This window comes from Podarcis raffonei, chromosome 5 (genome assembly GCF_027172205.1).
Source record: "Podarcis raffonei isolate rPodRaf1 chromosome 5, rPodRaf1.pri, whole genome shotgun sequence".
Classification (NCBI taxonomy): Eukaryota; Metazoa; Chordata; class Lepidosauria; order Squamata; family Lacertidae; genus Podarcis; species Podarcis raffonei.
This window is the reverse complement of record NC_070606.1, coordinates 39026201-39048049: the sequence shown is the minus strand read 5'-3', so window position 1 is coordinate 39048049 and position 21849 is coordinate 39026201. Positions and strand designations below refer to the sequence as shown.

General features: G+C 41.3%; 1 protein-coding gene across 6 annotated transcripts in view; it reads left to right on the top strand.

The window, feature by feature from the left end:
• The window catches only part of EXOC6 (exocyst complex component 6), a 97670-nt gene that overhangs the window by 8077 nt on the left and 67744 nt on the right, over positions 1-21849 (top strand). For 5 of the 6 annotated variants that reach the window (XM_053388736.1, XM_053388734.1, XM_053388735.1 and 2 more), the window contains exons 2-6: positions 16072-16243; positions 17328-17375; positions 17470-17560; positions 18786-18831; positions 21273-21477. In XM_053388736.1, coding sequence (XP_053244711.1) covers positions 16072-16243; positions 17328-17375; positions 17470-17560; positions 18786-18831; positions 21273-21477 — 562 coding nt within the window. Of the gene's footprint in view, positions 1-16071; positions 16244-17327; positions 17376-17469; positions 17561-18785; positions 18832-21272; positions 21478-21849 lie in introns of those variants that run through there. The other variant, XM_053388740.1, reaches the window with a different exon arrangement.

Below are 21849 nucleotides of genomic sequence, written 5' to 3'. Positions count from 1 at the left end.
GTAAGTCAGCTGTGTAGGCAAATTTTCTGTGGAAGAGATTCTTGCACAATATGATAGGAAATCCACTCTTTGCCTGGTAAAGTTTACGACTTCAGATTTGTGTGTGCAACAATTTATTATATAACCATTGTAACAATGCATTTGAAACAGTAATGGGTTACATCTTGCTACAACCAACTATGCTACTAGCACTGGATATGTTGAACAACTTATGTTGCATTTAAAACATATATTTTGTTCCTATCAGTGTTATGGCTGTTTTAACTAGGCTTGTAGAAACCCTCTTAAAACTTTTGAAATAGATAGATATTTATCAAAGCTGAACCTGTTGCTTCCCACCAGTATTTAATAAGGTTATATATATATATGCGCTACTGCAGTATGAAAAGTATTTAAGGCACTTTCTGCATTATAGGGCAAAAAGTGTATTGGAACTTAGGCTAAATATTTACTGTGAACCAGATTTGTGTGTGCATGTGTGTATACTCTCTCCCCCCCCCCACACTCACACACACTTTTTTTTTTAGTACAAACAGCCTTTAGCAGATATATCATTTAGACATAAGGACCTGGTTTTCTAATACAGTCGGTATACCTTGTGTCATAAGAAGTTGCTTGCAGAGACTGAAACACAGTCTTCTTCACTAAAGTGCATTGCAAGTCTGCAGGTAGAATGACATAGTATGTACAGTAGTGACTTTGCAAAACTAGATACTGATACATTTTTTAACTGTAGCTTTGGGAAGAAGTTGAACAAGTGAAAATTACTTTGCCACCCGCGTATATCCATGTTTTCAATTTACTACTCACCAACTTTATACAGTGTAGTGAAATAAGGCAGGGGTCTAACACAAGATGATCTGAGATGGGGAACTAACTTTAGCTTTCGGGAGCTTGGATAATGGTTAAATTCTTTGGAGAGCCTATTTCAGGGCCTTCATTCCACCCCTGCCCCAATTTATGTCTAGTAAGCATCTGATATTGTTGTCTCCCGTACTTCTCTGCTGGAATACCTTTTATGTTATTTGTTGCACTTATGCTTCACCTTTTCCCCAAGGAGCTCAAAGTGCAGTACAGTGGTACCTCAGGTTACAGACGCTTCAGGTTACAGACTCCACTAACCCAGAAAAAGTACCTCAGGTTAAGAACTTTGCTTCAGGATGAGAACAGAAATTGCGCAGTGGCGGCGCGGCAGCAGCGGGAGGCCCCATTAGCTAAAGTGGTGCTTCAGGTGAAGAACAGTTTCAGGTTAAGAACGGCCCTCCAGAACAAATTAAGTTCTTAACCCGAGGTACCACTGTACATGGTTCTCCGCCCAGTGGCGCAGCTGGGCAGGGGCGGAGGGTGGCACAGTGGCTACTGGGCATCGGGGGGCTGCCTGGCAGCAGGAGAGCTGCAGGGGGGCAGAGCCATTGTTCATCCTTCAAAAATGCTAGCTATGTGGAAAAAGATCAACACCTTTGGTCCACCCCAGGTGCTGGCAGGGGTTGCTACGCTGCTGTCTCCTCTGCCTCATTTAATCACCACAACAACCCTGTGAGGTAGATTACGCTGAGATGTTCCGACTGGCCCATTGAACTTCATGTATGAGTGGTAGTTTGAACTCTGGTCTCCCAGGTCCTATTTTGACACACTAACCACTCCCAGTTATTTTTTTCCCTTAAAGTTATTTTTTCTTTCTTATATCATAGTCTAAAACTCCCCAATATCCTTTTTTTTAAAAAAAGAAATCATGCAGAGTTGTATATTTGCTACTGCTGTGTGAATTAAATTAAATTAAATTCAGGTTACAGTTATTGAAGACATTTTCCACACTAAAAAACTGTATTTGATACCTGGGCCTCATTGACTCTAGGTTATTAGTGAAAGATGGAAGCATTAGACAATGGGCCCATGTTTTCTAGGTCAAAAACACCTGCACATTCTTGCAACAATACTGCATTCAAATTATGTGGCGATGCCTCACTTAATGCTCTGTAATTCTCAGTTTCACAACAGAACTTCAAAGAAAGTCATGTGTGTGCTTAAGGCACCTGCGTACACATTGCTTTGTTGATGTTTGGATGTTCAGTGAACTTGAGAAGGATGGTATAAGGACATTCATTACCTCGGGCCCCAAGAAACAATGGTCCAGAAAGTGAGATTGCACGAAGCTTGTTTTTCAGGGAGACCAAGCAGTTCTAACAGGCACTAGGGATGTTGTTATGATTCTTTCCTGGTGGTTTCATCACTTAACAGCACCCGGTATACCATTCGCTACTATATGCTTCACAGTAGCCTCTTTGCTGATTGTGTCCTCTGAGGCTTTCCCTATGCCTGTTTTATGTCTGCTTTGCTCAGAATTGGCACAGCACCATATAGAATCAAATATGTGCAGGGCCAATGTTTTCCTTTGACTCTTCTTTGGGTGGATTTAAGCCACGCTAAGCTCTGGAGTCACTTTAGATTTCAGCATTGCATTTTGCTTTCTTCAGTGAAACTGAGACAACCATCAGAAATAATAAAGGTTGCGGAGTGAGCTGATAGGAGAAACATTAACTTTAGATGTGCAGTGGGAAAGAGTGTAATTTCTAATTCCACAGTTTAAGATAACTTAATATAAGAAGCTGGTAATAGAACTGGCAGAGGATTCAGCAGTCAATAGCTGGAGATGATTTACCTGTTTGTTCTTCCTTCTCTCAGCAATTGCTTAGAACTGAAGGAACAACCACACACAAACACTTGTATTGGGAGAAATCCCATTGAATACATTTGGATATACTTTCAAGTAAACGTGCTGTTTGTGAGAGATACAAAACAGGAAAGGTATTGGAGCCTTTCTTCTTTTCAGGTTATCTCTAGAATGGAAACATAACCTTTTTGGACTCATGGCGTTGATAATAACCCAATAACTTAAGAATGGAAGAGCAAGAAATTAAAAATAATAATTGTAGTTTTTATTAAGTCCTATCATATTGCTTGAATGGTAGTCTTCGCAATACCGGGGGGGGGGGGGAGAAAGGATTTTTGCTGAAGCTCTGTAAATATTCCTTTATTTCAAAGATTATTAAGCTGAGCAATATTGTTACAGAGCCTTCGGCTTTCTTCCTCCCTGCCCTTTTATATTAAAACCAGCTAGGGTTGAACTCAAATAAAGAACATTTTCCCAAGGCCTCTTGCTTGCTGTAGAAGGAAAATCTCTTTTGTAAGGGATTTCCTTTTCTGTTGTAACCATTTCCAGAAGGGTAGCACAAGCTACCAGGAGTCCTGGGGCAACTTAAAAGACAAAAGGTGGCATTCAACTAAGATTTTTGCAGAGTCAACCTATTGAAATCAGTGAACATCAATTTTAGCTGAGTACCACTGAGCCAAATTACGGCACAAACTTAGTGGACTGTGTGGTCTGTGAAAGCCTATGCCACAGTGAATCTGCTAGTCCTTAAGGGGCCACAAGATTCTGTTGTTTGCCTTTCTGCCTGGAGTAATGGAATAGCTAAAACTGTCCTAGGCAAGGTAAGTGAGGCATCTACCAGACAAGCGAGGTATAGCTGTCTAGTTCTAGTAGCCCAATTGCCTATAAATAACCCTGCAGTGTGTATTTACCATCGCTTCCTCTGTCAGTGCTAGAGTAAGAGGAAAAATGTCTCCCTGTGCAATGGAACTCTCGCTCAACTGCATATGATTAGGTTCTGCTTTGTACAAATGTGTACATAAGGTCGTCATTGCTTCCTTTAAGAATTACTGTGGTTTGGGTACTGTCAGTCTCTTGGTTTCTTTAGCTTGCTGACCTCCACAAAATACTCAAGTTCTGTCAAGCTCTGATATTTCAGCTCTTAAAGTTTTGCAATGTCTTATGTACAGTGGTACCTTGGGTTAAGTACTTAATTTGTTCCAGAGGTCCGTACTTAACCTGAAACTGTTCTTAACCTGAAGCACCACTTTAGCTAATGGGGCCTCCCACTGCCACCGCAGTGCCGGAGCAGGATTTCTGTTCTTTTCCTGAAGTAAAGTTCTTAACCTGAAGCACTATTTCTGGCTTAGTGGAGTGTGTAACCTGAAGCATATGTAACCTGAAGTGTATGTAACCTGAGGTACCACTGTATGTAAATTTCCTTTTAATAAGTGACTAAGGCATAACTGTGCACAGAATTGCAACCCAACATTTGAAGCTAGAACTCCAGCGGGTTACAATGACCATGGGGGATGGAGGCGATATAAATCTCATTGCTAAACTGGTACAATAACACACACCCCTCTAATCTTGAATTACCTGATGGTGTTATGGGCAAGACCAACATCTGAGCTGCATACGTTTGTACTGTATGCACAGATGTCAGGAGGTGGGACTAGTCAGCAAGCAGTTTTTGTTAGGGCTACGTAGTGTGACATGGCTGGTGTGTTTAACACTTGGTTAGATCTAGAAAGTAACTAGTATTTGGGAAAATCATGTAGAATAAGTTCACTGCCTTCAATGTTTTGGTCTGATAATACATTGTATACAATTGTAATTTTACAGGTGCCTCTTTGATGTCAGTGGGTTGCTGTTAGTAAGTCTTAAAAGCTGTTGTATCTAGAGTCTAATCTGTTCTCTAGCTCTTAAGTCGAAATTAATAGTTTTAGAGATCAAGTATAGCAAGTTCAAGTGCATGGCTGATATACTCCACACAAACAGCTAGGGAAAGTCCTGTCTAAACATGCTGTGTGCTGTGCTTTAAAAGCTTTTTATTTTGCTATAGTTTCAATAGTTGTGGCCAAATCTTGATCTGAGATGATGTTAGTTGATTCCCACAGTTATAAATGTTGATTTTAAGATTTGGTCACCAAAATGTTAACAAAGTAACTTAGTTTTTCTTTGCCAGCAGAAAGAGCACAAGGTTCAGTTTTGCCCCTGCCAGTTCATTCATACATTACTTTTATTTATTTACGGTAAAGGAAGCTTTATAACTTGTTTTTTTAGGTCTGTGTAACTAACATTGTTTAAGTGCATGTCTAAAAGTGTAAAGAGTAAATGTGAAGATTTGCAGTGGTGGGTGTACACTAACCTGGAAGCAAGTCATGTCTGGCTATATTTCTCTTGTTGGTTGTAGGGCAAACTTGCTTTTGCCATGGTGTGATATGCATAATCATACCTATACAATCATATAATATTTTATGTGTTTTCCACGTGTGCTTTCGGAAAGTTTTTATTTTTGCTATAAAGACTTCATCAGAGGAATGTGGAGCTGCCAACCAATAATATGAAATGTTGATTATCCTTTTTAAAAAGATCAAAGAGACCTGATAAAATTAAACTTGATAGATTTTTATTCTGCATTGTGAAATAGTGAACAAATGCTCCAATCTTTCTGACTTTCCATGCATCCTAGTAAATGCTTCTTCATTGCACCAAACCAGTTCAGTCTTTTACCCCACACTCCTCCTGTGTCCCTCATTCCATCTGAATGTACATTTAGATAGCAGCTGACCCTGGATCTGGATGAATATTGTAATGTGCAAACGTGGCATAGGTGGTGATGTCCTTGAATGCATGGAAAATAGACTGTTTCCCCTTGCTCTCCAAGCACCCTCATGTTCATTGTTGGCGAAGCCACCTACCTTTCCACTTCAATGGTTCCTTTCCCCTCCAGCACTAGGGTTGAGCTAGGTTAGTCAACCTCTCATTTCATGAAACATTTAAGACAGCAAATGTCTCGTTGGCCACTTTCAGGTGCTCCAAAGCACGGCACGAAAGCGTTTCTCTTCTTCTGTGGAATCCAAAGGACTCCTGGAAGAAGGACTGTTTTCTTCTTGTCCTTTAGGGGTAGTTAGTGATAGCCTCTTCCTGCTTCTGGCTGCTCCCAAACATAGATAACAAGTCCCCTGTGTGTATCAGAGGACTCGAGGTGGGAAAGAGGCCTGTGTCTCTTTCTTGCAGGGGCCAGCCCACTCATGCGGCAGGTGGAGAAGATGCTCTGAAATCTCATTGCTTGCTTTAAAATAAAACAAGTAGAAATCTGGGCCGCTAATGGGTAGCAGGCAGTGGCTGTTCTGCAGGACTCAAATGGGCACACCGACTGCTCTGTTCCTGACACAGCTCTGTTCCTGCTATACATCCTTTCTCAAAGGTTGGTCTTTTTGTTTACTGGCTTGTGCCAAAAGAGAGCTGGGCAGGCTAAATGGCCTAAGGTCCACTTTTTTCTTCTTGCTGTATTACTTGCTGGATGCTAATGGAAAATGTCCATTTTGCAGCAGAATGCTAGGAAGTAATATTGCTCTTAATGCCTGAACGATGATATCATGGATGCTTGTTTTCATGTAGGAAGCCAGTAAAAAAGTGGCAGTGTAAGATAAGCCACAAAAAGTGATTGCTGTAAGAAGTAAATGTGTAAGTTATGGGAACTTGCTTTGTGTTGGGGTTTCTGTGTTGAAAGTAAATTATGTGGAAATGGGTGTGCTTCCAGGTCCATTCAGGAATGTTACTGGATCCTGTGACTGCATTTGCTGGAAAGATTTCCATGCTGTCACTATTAAAGTATTGATCTGCAGCATTTGCATCATTGTGCCCAGAAAAGAGCATGAGCTTAGTTGTCACAGCATAAATTACAGTTTAATACCCTATCTGTTTCTTGTGAATCTTACTATTCATTGCAAGGTTGAGATAACAGAAATAGTGAGAGTTTGGGATATAAAATACATCTCCCAACCAATCACTTGAGTAGTAGTATAATTGTTTACGTCTTCGATGTCTGATGGGAGGGTGCTCCACAGGGCAGGTGCCACTACCGAGAAGGCCCTCTGCCTGGTTCCCTGTAACTTCACTTCTCGCAGTGAGGGAACTGCCAGAAGGCCTTCGCAGCTAGATCGCAGTGTCCGGGCTGAAGGATGGGGATGCTCCTTCAGGTATACAGGGCTGGGGCCATTTAGGACTTTAAAGGTCAATGCCAACACCTTGATCTGTACTCAGAAACATACTGGGAGCCAATGTAGATCTTTTAGTGTAGAATCAAGGCCAATTTTCAGGTATTTTTCTGGCAGTATATGAACGAACCTATTCTACCAGTTTCCCATTCGTAAACTTCTTGTTCATTTTTTATTGACATATCAAAAGGAGCTTAAGCATTAAGCACAACATTGCTAGGTGTGTTTGGGTGTTCTCTGTCTGGCCTGATTTCTTACAGGGGTTAAGTTGAAAGGGTGGTGGCAAGAGGAATTAAGATTTGTGAACATTTTAAAGCAAACACTTAAATTTGTAAGCAGCTTTCCCGTTAATGGAATAGTTTGATAACTTGCTGCAAAGGTGGAGCTGCATTTGGGATGTAACCAACATTAATCTGATTCAGAGCAAACCCACTGATATGAACGGACATGAGAAATTCAGGTTCATTCATTTTAGTGAATTTACTCGATGAATAGGATTCATGTTGGATGCAATCGGTTGAAAACAGATCTTTGCAAACAGAATGTGGGCTTCAATGTCTTGTTCTGTTACAAAATGGCAAACTTGCTTATTACTGGGAAGGCTTATTGTATAAAATTGGTAAGTAGCACAAAAGCTTTGCAGGAAGAGGCATCTCCTTGCTTTGCGCTGTAAAAACAGGAAGAAGGAAGTCCATTGCAAATCTGGGTTTACTGATTATCCGTTGACATTTCACTACAAAGGATGTCCATTAACAGCCATCAGTGTGATACATGCTTATCCAGACTGAACAATAACTGCTGTAGTGTCACTACTACAGAATATTGACCCTGGTTATAGGAAGCAATGTTAACTAACAAACTGTACTCAGCCCTTTCCTGCTCATAGAAACAGGATACTATTAGTGAGAACAATTCACAGAAACTGCACATACAGGAAAACGTGCCAAATCAGGCAGAACTAAGATTAATAAATTATCTTCCCCTGTTTGCAAAATTTAAGCATTCTTTAGGCATGTTGTAGTCTTCTAAGTAGAGCAGTGACTTATTTTTTAACAGGGATGGAAGAGATAATGTCTGCAAGTAGAAAGTCTGTTTAGGGATTGAGAATATGACCATATTAAATCTGTTGCTGAATTGCAGGAAGCACCTGGGCACCATTTTAGGAAAGATTTTAAGGGTGTGTGTTAAGAAAGCTACATGAAATACAGGGAAAATTAGCATCAGGCGCTGGTGATTAGTCACAAATGTATGTTGGTAGGTTGTTAGAGTAGAAACTGTGGCAAGGCTTCCTGAGAAATTGCTGCAATAATGTAATGTTGTTGTTGTTGTTTGTACTGTCACATTTGGGTTATGCTAATTATGGTTTGGACAGCATCCAATTTGAAATGCAGTATCTTGTGTGTTTGTTTCAGGGTCCAGTGAGCTTTGTTTGAATATCTGAAAACTTCCCCTTGCATGCACAATTCAAGGTTACGGTCTAATAGCAGTTTTGTTAGACAGGCATGGAACTAGAACCACATTTTGATAAGCTTTTGTTACTTTTGTTTCTGTGTTTCAGCAGAGACTGGTTGTATATATGAGGAGGCTGGATCAACATTGGGAATTTGGTAATTAGAACAAACAAAAGTTTGTTAGCAGCCCTGAGGATAGGCATGGAGGTAGGGTTGTTCATCAGGGCTGCTACCAAACTCCTGCTTGACCCATTGGCTTTTATGCTGTGGGGTCCTGTTACTCATGTTGTTTAATATCTATATGTACCTACTAGGTACGCGGGTGGCACCATGGTCTAAACCACAGAGCTTGGGACCTGCCAATCAGAAGGTTGGCAGTTCGAATCCCCACGACGGAGTGAGCTCCCGTTACTTGGTCCCTGCTCCTGCCCACCTAGCAGTTTGAAAGCACGTCAACGTGCAAGTAGATAAATAGGTACCACTCTGGCGGGAAGGTAAACAGCACTTCCATGCGCTGCTCTGGTTCCCCAGAAGTGGCTTAGTCATGCTGGCCACATGACCCGGAAGCTGTCTGCGGACAAACGCCGACTCCCTTGGCCAGTAAAGTGAGATGAGTGCCGCAACCCCAGAGTCATCTGCGACTGGACCTAATGGTCAGGGGTCCCTTTACCTTTACCTACTAGGAGTAATCATCCGGGGATTCGGGACACAGCATCATTAGGATGCTGATGAGGCCCAGTATCTCTCAGTTTGAATTTGGTGAGGCTATGCAGGTGCTTAACTTATGCAGTGATGGGCTGGATGAGGGCCAATAACTTGAGGCTCAATCTGACAAGAAGGAGGTGATGGGGTGGGCTGTTCTCATGTTCAAGAACTGGGAAGATGTCCTCTTCTTGACTAAGTTGCACTGCTCTGAAAGAGCAGGAGCATATCCTGGATCTAGCTTTGCGTATGGAGGCCCAGGTGGCCTTGGTGATGTGAGTGCCCATGCCCTTGTGATGCGGGTGGTGTTGTGGTCTAAACCACTGACCTTCTTGGGCTTGGCAATTGGAAGGTCGGCGGTTTGAATACCCGCAACAAAGTGAGCTCCCATTGTACTGTCCCAGCTCCTGCCAACCTAGCAGTTTGAAAGCATACCAGTGCAAGTAGATAAATAGGTACTGCTGCGGCGGAAAGGTAAACAGCGTTCCCGTGCACTTTGGCTTCCGCCATGGTGTTCCATTGCACCAGAAGTGGTTTAGTTGTGCTGGCCGCACAACCCAGAAAGTTGTCTGTGGACAAACGCCGGCTCCCTTGGCCTGAAAGCAAGATGAGTGCCACAACCCCATAGTCGTCTTTACTGGACTTAACCGTTCAGGGGTCCTTCACCTTTACCTTTACCAGTTGGCTTTACTAGCTCCATCTGTTTGTGGACTGGGATAGCCAGGCCACAATTATTTGTGTTCTGGTATTCTCCCAGTTTACTCCCATTAAGTCAGCTTTTAAAGACCTCCAGTGTTTAGTGATGGTAAACGTTCAGCTTCTGTCAAGAGGGATTTTTATGTAATTGGGGTTTTTATGCGACCATCTCCTTGTCTAGTTGTGGATTGAGATGAGATTGAGCTTTGAGTCCAGCAGAATGATTTGTTCAGTTGCCTTAAAAAAACCAAAAAGTTGCCCAGAACCTGTTTAAGGAGAGGTCCATCACTGTGTGAAAGTGAGATCCCAAATCTCTGCATTTGCCCACATTTCGTATCTTCTGATTGAGTTATTTTATTTAATAAATTAATAAATAAACAAGGGTACATGTGCCAATGATGAATAACTTTTCGGAGAATTTCTTGTACCCCTGCAGGTATTAATGTAAGTGGTGCTTTCTCCCATAATCTGGCCTAATGTGCATCTGTAGTATCCCAACCAAGATCTTGTTAATCCCTGGCATTTCCACATAGGGCTGGGAAAGAGTCGTGACTGAAACAAATGGTAGCTGCTGCCAGTCACTCAACCCTGAGCTAGGCAGACCAATGGTATAAAGCAGTTTATATGTTCCCTTAAGTGTTGCTGATTCATTTTATTCAGTAAGCCACACCTTGTGTGAAGGAGTGCTGCCCTCTAGTGTTCACATGATATTGATGAACTTCAGTGAATAATAAAACAAAAGCATAGAACAGTGGTACCTCAGGTTAAGTACTTAATTCGTTCCGGAGGTCCGTTCTTAACCTGAAACTGTTCTTAACCTGAAGCACCACTTTAGCTAATGGGGCTTCCTGTTGCCGCTGCGCTGCCGGAGCACAATTTCTGTTCTCATCCTGAAGCAAAGTTCTTAACCTGAAGCACTATTTCTGGGTTAGCAGAGTCTGTAACCTGAAGCGTATGTAACCTGAAGCGTATGTAACCAGAGGTATCACTGTACTGCATGAATTCCTACTATTGTGGGGCTTTCTTATCAGCAGAATTTTGCACGGATAGGTAATGAAGTATTTGGATGAAAAGACAACAAATCCTATGAATTTGAAATGCTGCAAGTCTTTCTTTTCTCAGGAGTACAGGCTTGGAGGAAATGGTAAATTCATTAAGAACATGGGTTCTTATCTGCATTATCTGTTAATTCAAATGGAAAAGGAGCAGAAAAGAATATGTGGCATTGTTCAGAAATCACTGCATAGTAGGCTTAAATGCGCAACAGAAAGAAGTATAAACAAAGGTTGTGTATAAGTAAACTGCCTAACAAGAGTTTTAAAACACGTGAAAAGGAAAATGGGTCAGCAGTTTAACATTAAGACTGATCATATGTAACTTCAACAACTTGTGTGTGCTATGAATGGGGTAATGCACAACAATTCATTTTAATTTAAGATTTTTTAAAAAAAGCCTCCTTGCCAACAGCACACTAGATATGCAGAGTGCATTCAAATGAACCCAACATAAACCAGACTTTTAAGAAACCCCTTTATTCTTCTAAGTGACTGGAGGGTGAACAGTGGTAGTGTTTAGTGAACTTCTTGCTTCTTCTTTCACTAAAGAAAATATAATTTCTAATTTGTGTTCACTCATACCCATTAAATATTGTTTCATATTTCTCTCGGATCACAGAATTTGCGACAATACAAGAAATACTTTATTGTGTGTGCTGTTAGGCAAAAGGTTATCTTGTTTCATGAGACACTGCAAGAAATGATGTATTATAACTCCCACAAGATGGTGCTATTTCCATGTGTAGCACAAAACAGCTATGGACAGTTGATTGCTTTATTCTGTACTCCCTTCATATTGAACAGCAAATGGCCTGTGAAAGGGTGGGCACTTTTATGCATTGTATATTATGATCTTTTTGGAAAGACAGGATGCCTTGAGACAACACATTACACCTGTAATGAAAACTTGGAGGACCTTCATTATACAGTATAAAACTACGATCTCCTGCAGTTTATACATAGTGGGTTTTCACTTTTCTTTTTGCTATCAGGAACCCATTTTCTTTTCTTTTTCTGTGTTGGTGTTCTGCCAGCAAAATGGGGCCAATAATGCTTTGAGAAAGGTGGGCTGCATTGTAAGTACACATATAGGTAATGATCATAAACAGCTGGTTTACCTAATTGTATTCAGGAAGCTGTATCAGTTTTATTAGTATGTATTTCCAATAATTTTCTGGCTGGCCTTCCCTTTGCTGTAAATCACTGTTGAGTTCTCTGTTTTATAATTCCCCCTTAGTTTCCATAATTGATTATTCCTCTATAGATAAGTATCTACAATATCATCATCATTATTTTCAATTTATTACTCACCCTTCACTATGAGGTTCCAAGGTGGGTTTCTACAAATTAAAATTAAAATTCAGTATTAGGAACAGTTAATGAATTACAGACATAGAAATAGAGTGGGTCCTGAAAATGATAGATAGATAGATAGATAGATAGATAGATAGATAGATAGATAGATAGATGATAGATGCCTCAGCCACTCTGGGCAGTTTCCAATAAATAAGAAACACAGTAAGACATCAGACATTAAAAACTTCCCTAAACAAGGCTGCCTTCAGATGTCTTCTAAAAGTCAGATAGTTGTTTATCTCCTTACATCTGATGGGAGGGTGTTCCACAGGGTGGGCATGACTACAGAGAAGGCCTTATGTGTCAAAGGCCAGGGGTGTATCGTTTATTTATTTATTTATTTATTTATTTATTTTAAAGATTTTCTTGATTTACAAAAGTGTGTGCAATGTCTCTCTCTCGTATTCCCCCCAATGTAACATTTTTACAAATCAGTTTCATTTGTTGAGACATTAGGAAGAAAAGGGGGAAAGAGGTGGAGGGGGGGGAAAGCCGCTCTGAGCCCGGCTTTGGCTGGGGAGGGCGGGATATAAATAAAATTTTATTAGTATTATTATTATTTATTATTATTATTATAAAGATGTGTGGGGATGAGGTCGGGTGGCGATGTTTCTATTTTACTTATTATATGTAGGGTTTGGTGTCAGCATTGCTTGTGCAGGTTCTTCCTTGTTCACTTGTGTTCCTTTGGTGGTGAGAGAGGTTGGGGTTGGCCAATGGTGTGGTTATTTATTTGTGGTTGACTGTGGTGGTCTTCGTTTTCGTTTTTAGTATATGGCAGAAACTATGTAATGTAAGCCAGACACACCTCTGTGGGGAGGGAATTCCACAGCCTAGGAGCTGCCTAGGTGCAGGATGCCTTCTCCTGGGCCCCCACCACCCTGAACTTCTGAGCACAGTGGAACTACCAAGAGAGACCCTTCTGTGGCTCTTAATACTGGAGAGGGTCTGTAGGGAAGGAGGCAATCTTTCAGATATTTGGGGCCAAAGTCATTTATGGATGGATAATGTTATGGCAAACCATGGTTTAGCTTGATGTGAGTGAATCTACAGTGGTACCTCGCAAGACGAAATTAATTCGTTCTGCGAGTTTTTTCGTCTTGCGATTTTTTCGTCTTGCGAAGCACGGATTCCCTGGGTATTAACGGTTTTAAGAAAAAGGAAACAAACTTGCAAGACGTTTTCATCTTGCGAAGCAAGCCCATAGGGAAATTCGTCTTGCGAAGCAACTCAAAAAACGAAAAACTCTTTCGTCTTGCGAGTTTTTCGTCTTACGAGGCATTCGTCTTGCGAGGTACCACTGTAGTCTCCTCTCCAGAATCCCTCTATTTTCCTGTATGGCTCTCAGTTTTCACTAACCATTACTTCCTGTATTCCCTGCACCAGCAAATTTTGTTTAACACTAACCACTGTTCGTTTAAAATGAACCATATACCTGTACCGCATTTTGAAGTTGGCTCCTCTTAACCAGAGATCACCAACCTGGCACACTCTAGATGTGTTGAACTACAACTCCCATCAGCCCTAGCTGGCTTGGCAATGGTAAGGGATTATGGAAGTTGTGGTCCTAAACATCTGGAGGGCAATACATTAGCTTGCATTTCATCAAACGTTCACTGTGGATAGTGGTGTTATATTGTTCGGTCACTGGGTGGCAGTGGGCTTGATTGTATTTGGGTAGAGTTGTGAGTTTCCTGTATCTTTTCCTGTTCTATTTCAGAGAAGACAAGGAATGTTTCCCCCCCTACTTCTCTGACTGGTGCATCCTCTAAGTCTCCCATGACAGCAGCTGTAATTGTTTGGCGTTGTTTTGCCTCTTACTGTGTTTTGGCTTCCAGTGGCCTGACTTGAATTTCCCGTGCCTGCCAATCTCTGCTTGTTCTCATTTCCCATGCTCCTCGGCCACACTTCCATTCCTCTTTTGTTCTTCCACCAATGCCCTTCCTGCATATGTTCTGCTTCCCTCTGCCAACAGACACATTGGCTTGTGAGTGAGAGTGTTTTTTCCAGTCTCACTTGGTTGATTTCCCTCCTCTGCTCAGCAGCAGAGCCAATGTCATTTAAAAGCTTGTATATGTTTACCCAGAGACATTTGCAAACTGATGCGAACAGCAAATGCCGGGCAACACTCCCTGAGTCATTGTTGCTGGTGCAAAGGGGAAGATGTGTAATTTGGTGTCTGGTATCTTGACAGGAAGGGACGTGGGTGGCGCTGTGGTCTAAACCATAGAGCCTAGGGCTTGCTGATCAGAAGGTCAGCGGTTCGAATCCCTGTGACAGGGTGAGCTCCCATTGCTCTGTCCCTGCTCTTGCCAACCTAGCAGTTCGAAAGCACGTGAAAGTACAAGTAGATAAATAGGTACCGCTCTGGCGGGAAGGTAAACGGCGTCTCCGTGCACTGCTCTGGTTCCCCAGAAGCGGCTTAGTCATGCTGGCCACATGACCTGGAAGCTGTCTGCAGACAAATGCTGGCTCCCTTGGCCTATAGAGCGATATGAGCCCCGCAACCCCAGAGTCGTCCGCGACTGGACCTAACGGTCAGGGGTACCTTTACCTTTATCTTGACAGGAAGGTCTATTGAGATATCCTGGATTAGGGGCCAACGGAGGCTCTCCTACCCCACCAAACTCAGTCTTCAGCAGGTCACCTCCCACCTGACTAACCTTACTTCCACCCTGTCTACCTCCTTAGTCTCAGTGTTGCTTTTCTAGAGTTCAGCATTGGTTCGAATGTGGTGTTGACCAACCCCAAGGTTGCAAGTTTGATCCCTGAATGGGATAGCTGCATATTCATGCATTTCAGGGGGTTGGACTAGATGATCCCCAGGGTCCTTTCCAACTCTAAAATTCTGTCAGTCTATGAGCAGGGTGGAGGATGTGAACAAAGCGAGAATTAGTTTGCTCTGCTATTGATTTCATGCCTTCCGTTCTACCAGTCTCCATGGACACTGGCTGACTCCCATCTGGGGCTTTATACATACATAACTGGAATAAAAGCTCATTCCAAAATCTGCATTGGACCCCCAAAATCTTCACTGGAAGGTCCCTCAAATTGCCAGAGCAGATTTTGAGGGTATGCCAGGGAGCCATGGGGACTGAAGAGAGGAAGGTGAAGTCCCACTCCGGAAGCAGAAGCCATGTTCACTCTAGATCAGACAGCTTTGGTTACAGCCTAATGGAATCACTGTGGTTAATGCTCCATTTTGATGCAATTAAAAATATACATATAAATTCCATAAGCCATGTGTACCTTTTAATGGGTAGAAAAGAGAGTGTTGTAAAATAAGAACATCTAAGAAAGTGATGCTGAATCTGATATCTGGGTTTTGAGCATGTCCGTGCTAAAAATTGGTATTGCCCTATATTATTTATGTTATTTTACTTCTGTTTGTCTAGGCAGGCTTTCCTGGAAGGAGTGAGGCAGTACAATGGAGCCAAGTTTTGAACTTTTAGACATTGAGCAGGTGGCATTCATTCTCCACTAGGGGGCTGATTGTGCAAGCTGATTTTGAACTGTATTTGCCTAGTGGCATGCAAAATGATGAAATATGATTTAGCATAGTTGAAGGGCATACATTTTGTATAGCAGCAATTTGTCTATTTTAATAAATGGCTATTTAGGAGATCTTTGTTCTTTGGCATGCTAAGAGAAGAGCACTAAGGTATGAATAATAGAGCTGAGATTTGATTGGCTGAATACCTGACTTAATGAAATGAAGTCTTAGTTTATTCTTCAAGCCTTGGGTTATGTGTTTCACTTCCCAAAGGCAATTATGACGGTATTGATAACTGAATTAAGTGGCAAATTTATTAGTTCATGTGTAATCTTGGATTATTATTTTTAAAAACAAATTTGGAAAAGTTACTGTTATTAGTAAAATTCTAAAAGCCTGCTAATTGCTAACTCAAATGTAATTATTTATATATACTTGACAGGTCTGTATATGATGATCAACCAAATGCACACCAAAAGTTTATGGAAAAGCTAGATGGATGTATACGTAACCATGACAAGGAGATTGAAAAGATGTGCAATTTTCACCACCAAGGCTTTGTAGATGCTATTACAGAACTTCTTAAAGTAAGGGCTGATGCAGAAAAACTCAAGGTAAGGTGTTAGCTATGATTACAATTACTGCAAAGTAGTGAAAAAAACATTCTTCATAATCACACATTTCTTTTTCGAATATACTGATACATTTCTGTGCCTGGAACATTTTAATTGGTGTAGGTATCACAGTGGTGAAGACAGGATAATATAGTTCCATAGCAAGATTGTGGATGTAAATATTTTAGCAATTTAATCTGTTTTTCTAACAAGTACCCAAAATTTAGCAGGCTTTCTCCTTTCTCAAGCAAATGCTTCTCTGCTTTCTCAAAGAGCAGTTGGAATTTTTGGGATTCTTTAGAAAGTTGTTGTGGGATTTCCTCCGAAGTAAATGGTATAACTAGTCCCTTTAGCTCTCTTTACACATTTGCAAGAAAAATATGCACACCAGACAGAATGAGCATAGTTCACCAGAGGTTATGATTAGAACAGCATTATATAAAGGATATTCAGATAACAAGAGACCAAATACAACATCAATGAGGTCATTGAGCATCTTTGTTCAGAAATTAATGAGTTTTTTAATAAACTAGAATGTGCTCCCTTATTATGATGACCTAATGAGTCACTTAATATGTGGGAAAGTCTGAGGTCGAACACTGCCTGCACCTGCGGCATTAAAATGTTGCTGTGGCTTGGAGATTTCCACGTTTGATGTTAATCAACCACCCAGTGTTTGCATTCAGCAAAGTATGAATGTTTAATTACCGTAAAATGCAATCACCATTTCTTGCAGACAATGAATGGAACATAGAGCTCATTGAGGTTATCAAAAAGGGACCAGTGGTCAATTGGGTCAATGATTTGAATTGTTTGACAGACCTACAGAAACAAAAAAAGTTCAAAAATCCCAAGTAAATTTGAGAAGTTTGCCACAGAATCTGTTAGAAAGAACTGTCATAACTAATTGAAGTTAACAAAAACCCTTGGTGATCAAAAGTTCAAGTTCAAGCTGTAGAGTTAATTTGGATTTACATTTCTTTGTTCTAAGTTTCTCATGAAGCATGATCTGATTACAAGGGTGAGCGGCTGCATCAGGGCAATATGTGCATATTTGTCTAACAAAGGTGAAATTATTTTTAAGGTCCAAGTTACTGATACCAACCGAAGGCTTCAAGATGCTGGGAGAGAGGTGAGAAAATGGCGCTTCCTATGTGCTTAATGGATACTTGCAGGAAACACCGTAGGTGCGCAATTTAACTGTAGTATGTTTGGAAATATCCAAGGTGATTGCTGAGACGGAAGAAATCATCCACTGTAGACTTCAGCAGAGGAATATTACAACAGTGGTTGAGAAGCTGCAGTTGTGTCTTCCGGGTGAGTTACAAATCATGTGCAGCACTTGGCAAAATTAGAGGGATGTGCATTTCAGTACGGTTAGTTTAAAATTACCTCCATGTATTGTGGTTTATTTATTTTTAAAAAGGAATTATTGTCATTGTGGTCCTCGGCGGAACATTTCAGCTGAGATGTAGCTCACTTAGCTCTGCTCCTGTTTGATATCCAGGCTATTGGTGAAATAGTATGGATGAAGCTAATGATCATGGCTTAATGCATATATAATGTTGTCATGCTGTTGCAATGTCATTTGACCTCTATTTACACAGGCATTCCCTTGACCTCTTGACCCAAGTCTCCTGTTTTTAATTGCTGTGTTTTAATGGGACTGCTTTATTGCATGTTTTAATGATGGATGTTTGTTTTCATGTTTTCAGGATTTTTCACATTTGCGTGCTTCTTTTATATTTTGTAAGCTGCTTAGAGGTTTATTTTTTGGCATTAAGCGGTATATAAATAAAAATAGCCGAAATCTGAAGCTATTTTAAATTGTTTATTAGGAGACTTTAATGCCTCCTCTCGCAACAGCTTTGAGGCCATGAACAAAGTAATATATATATATATATAGCTCATGAATTAAAATGCAATGCCATCATACAAATGCAACTGAAAATGGGTGGGATATTGGAAATAAGCACCAGCAAAGGCTTTAGAGCAAGCTAAAATAAATACCATCTCCCTTGTCCTGAATCACTGTTTGTGGATATTTTAGCTGCCGAACCCTTGCACATTGCCGTTCTGAATATGCCAGTGTTGTCCCACGTGGTGTGCTGCTTATTAAGAGCTGTTCTGGTAGAAGGCAATGACCTTCTTTTGTCGTGTGTGTGCCCTGTAACTTGCAAGGATTACAGTAGGTGGTACTGTTGGCATACAGTGTGCTGCTCCCAGTAGCTTGTGATGGATCCTAGGGTACTTCCAATGGCTTAACTTAAAAAAGAAGAAGGTTAAGCTTGTGTTGATGTTGGCTTGAACTTACTGTTTGATTTTACTTTTCTGATTGTTCATGGACTCCCCCACCCCCTTCACCATTCATTCCATTGCCTTACATCCCTCCCCCCCCCGTATTATTTCATCCTCTCATTGTAAAGCATCCATGAGACAAGTGTGCATTTGCATATAGAACTGGAGGACATATATGTATTTTGGAACCTTTGCACTTTTTTGTAGTAGGATTTATGTATTTTAATATCTTCGTTTTACACAGTACTGGAGATGTACAGCAAACTAAAAGAGCAGATGAATGTGAAAAGGTGAGTACAATTCTTTTAAGCCGAAGTATTGCTTTTTTATTATTAATGAATGGGTTCATCCACTTGTCTTCTGCAATTACCGATGGGATGGTAAAGACTACTCTGGTCAAGACATATAATGAATCGTGGTCTGCTCTTTGTACTCTTTTCATGTCTTTGTTTCATGCCTGTCATTACAAATGAACAGATGTTATGAGAAAAATTAACCTTTTTGAAGGGTTTAATGAGAAAAGAAGCCCTGTCTTGTGCAATACGAAACGAAAACGTTTTGAGTTCTGATTGTCACGGTATTTATCACTTTATTTGCTTTAGTGTTTTAGAATAGTCCACAAATAACTGATACAGCGTAGGAACGGAAAAGAAGCTTTCCTTGCTCATAATTTGCTTTTGGCTGCAGTCCTTTGAACATGTTACACAGGTGTAAATCCTATTGAATGCAATGGGAGTGGCTTCTGAATAAGAATGCTTAGGGTTGCACTTTTTCTTTGAAAGCACATTCCAAAGCAGTATTATAACTGTAAAAAAGAAAGAAAAAGTTGTTAATCCTTTCTACTACTTATACATTATGTCTGTTGTTACCCTGTTTAGTATTAATGTAATTGCTATAATTATAACTCCTGTGGAGCTGTGCAATAAAGCACATTGTTACATCTGTCAATTTGGGGTATATATATATATATATAATATGTGTGTGTGTGTGTGTGTGTGTGTGTGTGTGTGTGTGTTTGTGTATTTGCATGAAGAATCTGAATGAATTCTGGTGCGAGGTAGTTATGGGTATGAAGGCAACTTATCAAAATGCTAATTTGGCACTTTGTAATATTTAGTCCCTGCAAGTCTCTCTCTCTCTTGTCTCTTTTTGTCTCTGACACTCTTACAATTATGACTATTTATTTAAAACTTTTAAACCCCTCTCTTCAGCAAAATAAGGGAGGGCATAGCAGGTTACAGATTCTAAGCCTGAAGGCAAGGACTATGACATGGCACAAAGGGAAAGGGGTTTGACATGGAGAGTAAAAAAAGAAAATGCTGGTGCTATTTTTTAGTTAGAGTTCCTGTAATGACTAGCTCCTAGAAAAAGTTCAGTAAGAGGAGGAGCAAAAAATTTCTGGTCTTTCTGAAGAATTGATGGAGAGGTCCTGCAAGCCCAACTCTCTCCCTGTCCCGCAGGATAGCGACTGTAGATGACAGCAGGGGGAGGAGCCTGATCATCATTGCATACGATGGTCACTTCTGCTGATCATGCATTTTTCTTCTATGCCACTGATTAAAAGTTAAGCAATGAAGAGCCAGGGAAAGCATCTCAGCTTGTTAGGCTGCATCTATGCATTATGCATAACCGCAATTCAGCACTCTAGCCAGGAGATTGCACTTCATTATTTGCACAACTGCAAATGTTTCACAGATGAAACTACGTACAGTCCTGAGCATGAGTGGGTGGAGCCAGGGGTGGAGTTGGGTGATGTGGCCGGCTGGAAAATGGTGGAGCAAACACAACTCAAACTCAAAACGTGCCAAAAGAGGAGTGAAGTCTGCAAGCAGACAGCTAGCTCCAGATTGCCAAAGTAGCGAGGCAAGCTGCATGCATCACATGGCGATACATGAAATACACATATATTCACTGCATTGCATTTACGTCTTTTTGGAGAATTTACTGAAGCAAAGCAAAGGGATTAGCCCAATCTTTGCCAGCCTGGTGCCATCAAGGTGTTTTGAACTGCAACTCCCATCAGCCCCATTCAGCAGAGCTGATAGGAGTTGTAGTCAAAAACATCTGGAGGGTGCCAGGTTGGCAAAGCCTAAAGGTAAAGGTAAAGGTACCCCTGCCCGTACGGGCCAGTCTTTACAGACTCTAGGGTTGTGCGCTCATCTCACTCTAGAGGCCGGGAGCCAGCACTGTTCGCAGACACTTCCGGGTCACGTGGCCAGCATGACGAAGCTGCTCTGGCGAACCAGCACCAGAGCAGCACATGGAAACGCCGTTTACCTTCCCGCTATAAAGCGGTACCTATTTATCTACTTGCACTTAAGGGTGCTTTCGAACTGCTAGGTGGGCAGGAGCTGGGACCGAATGACGGGACCTCACCCCGCCGTGGGGATTCGAACCGCCGACCATGCGATCGGCAAGTCCTAGGTACTGAGGTTTTACCCACAGCGCCACCCGCGTCCCTGGCAAAGCCTGCGCTAGCCTAAATAAGCCATTTATGGCCAGGATTCTTAGCAGATATTATAGCTAAGGATGAACAGCAGCTAGAGGGCATATGGTGTAGAACTCTCCACAAAGGTGGCCAAACATGTACTAGGGCAGCTTCTCATCTCCCCATTTGCTCCTTTAGAGACCCTAATCTTATTTGCACGAAACTGCTCAGACTGTTACAGTTTTGTTAGGATTACGTTCAGATGGTAAACAACAACAACAACTCCCCCCTTCTTTCCTCCAGATATTATTCTGCTTTAAAGACTATGGAACAGCTAGAAAACATCTACTTTCCTAGAGTTAGTCAGTATCGGTTTTGTCAGATAATGATTGAAAACCTTCCAAAACTTCGTGAGGAAATTAAAGAGATTTCCATGTCGGATCTGAAGGACTTCCTAGAGAGTATTCGGAAGCATTCGGATAAAATTGGTGAAACAGCGATGAAACAGGTATGTTTGCTGAAATCTAAGCATATTCAAGCTTGACTAAACCAATCGTAATTTAGCCTCAATTCATCTGCTTACAAGGCCTTACATGACAAGAGGTGCTACACAAACACCTTCCTTCCCTCTGCACACCCATGGGTGCCTGACTTGTGCAAACTTTCCCTCACATTTTCAAAATGTAGGAATTGCATGAATCCAACCTGTGTCAGTCTACTACACTGGGAAATATTTCGGTCTTGCGTGACTTTGTGGGATCCACCTGAAGAGATAAGCCACACCCCTCCTTCTGCTCCCTTGGCCATTACTTGTCTTTGCTTTCGTAGGACCATAAATGAATTGCATGCGATCTTTTTGTGTGTGCGTTCAGTGGCATGT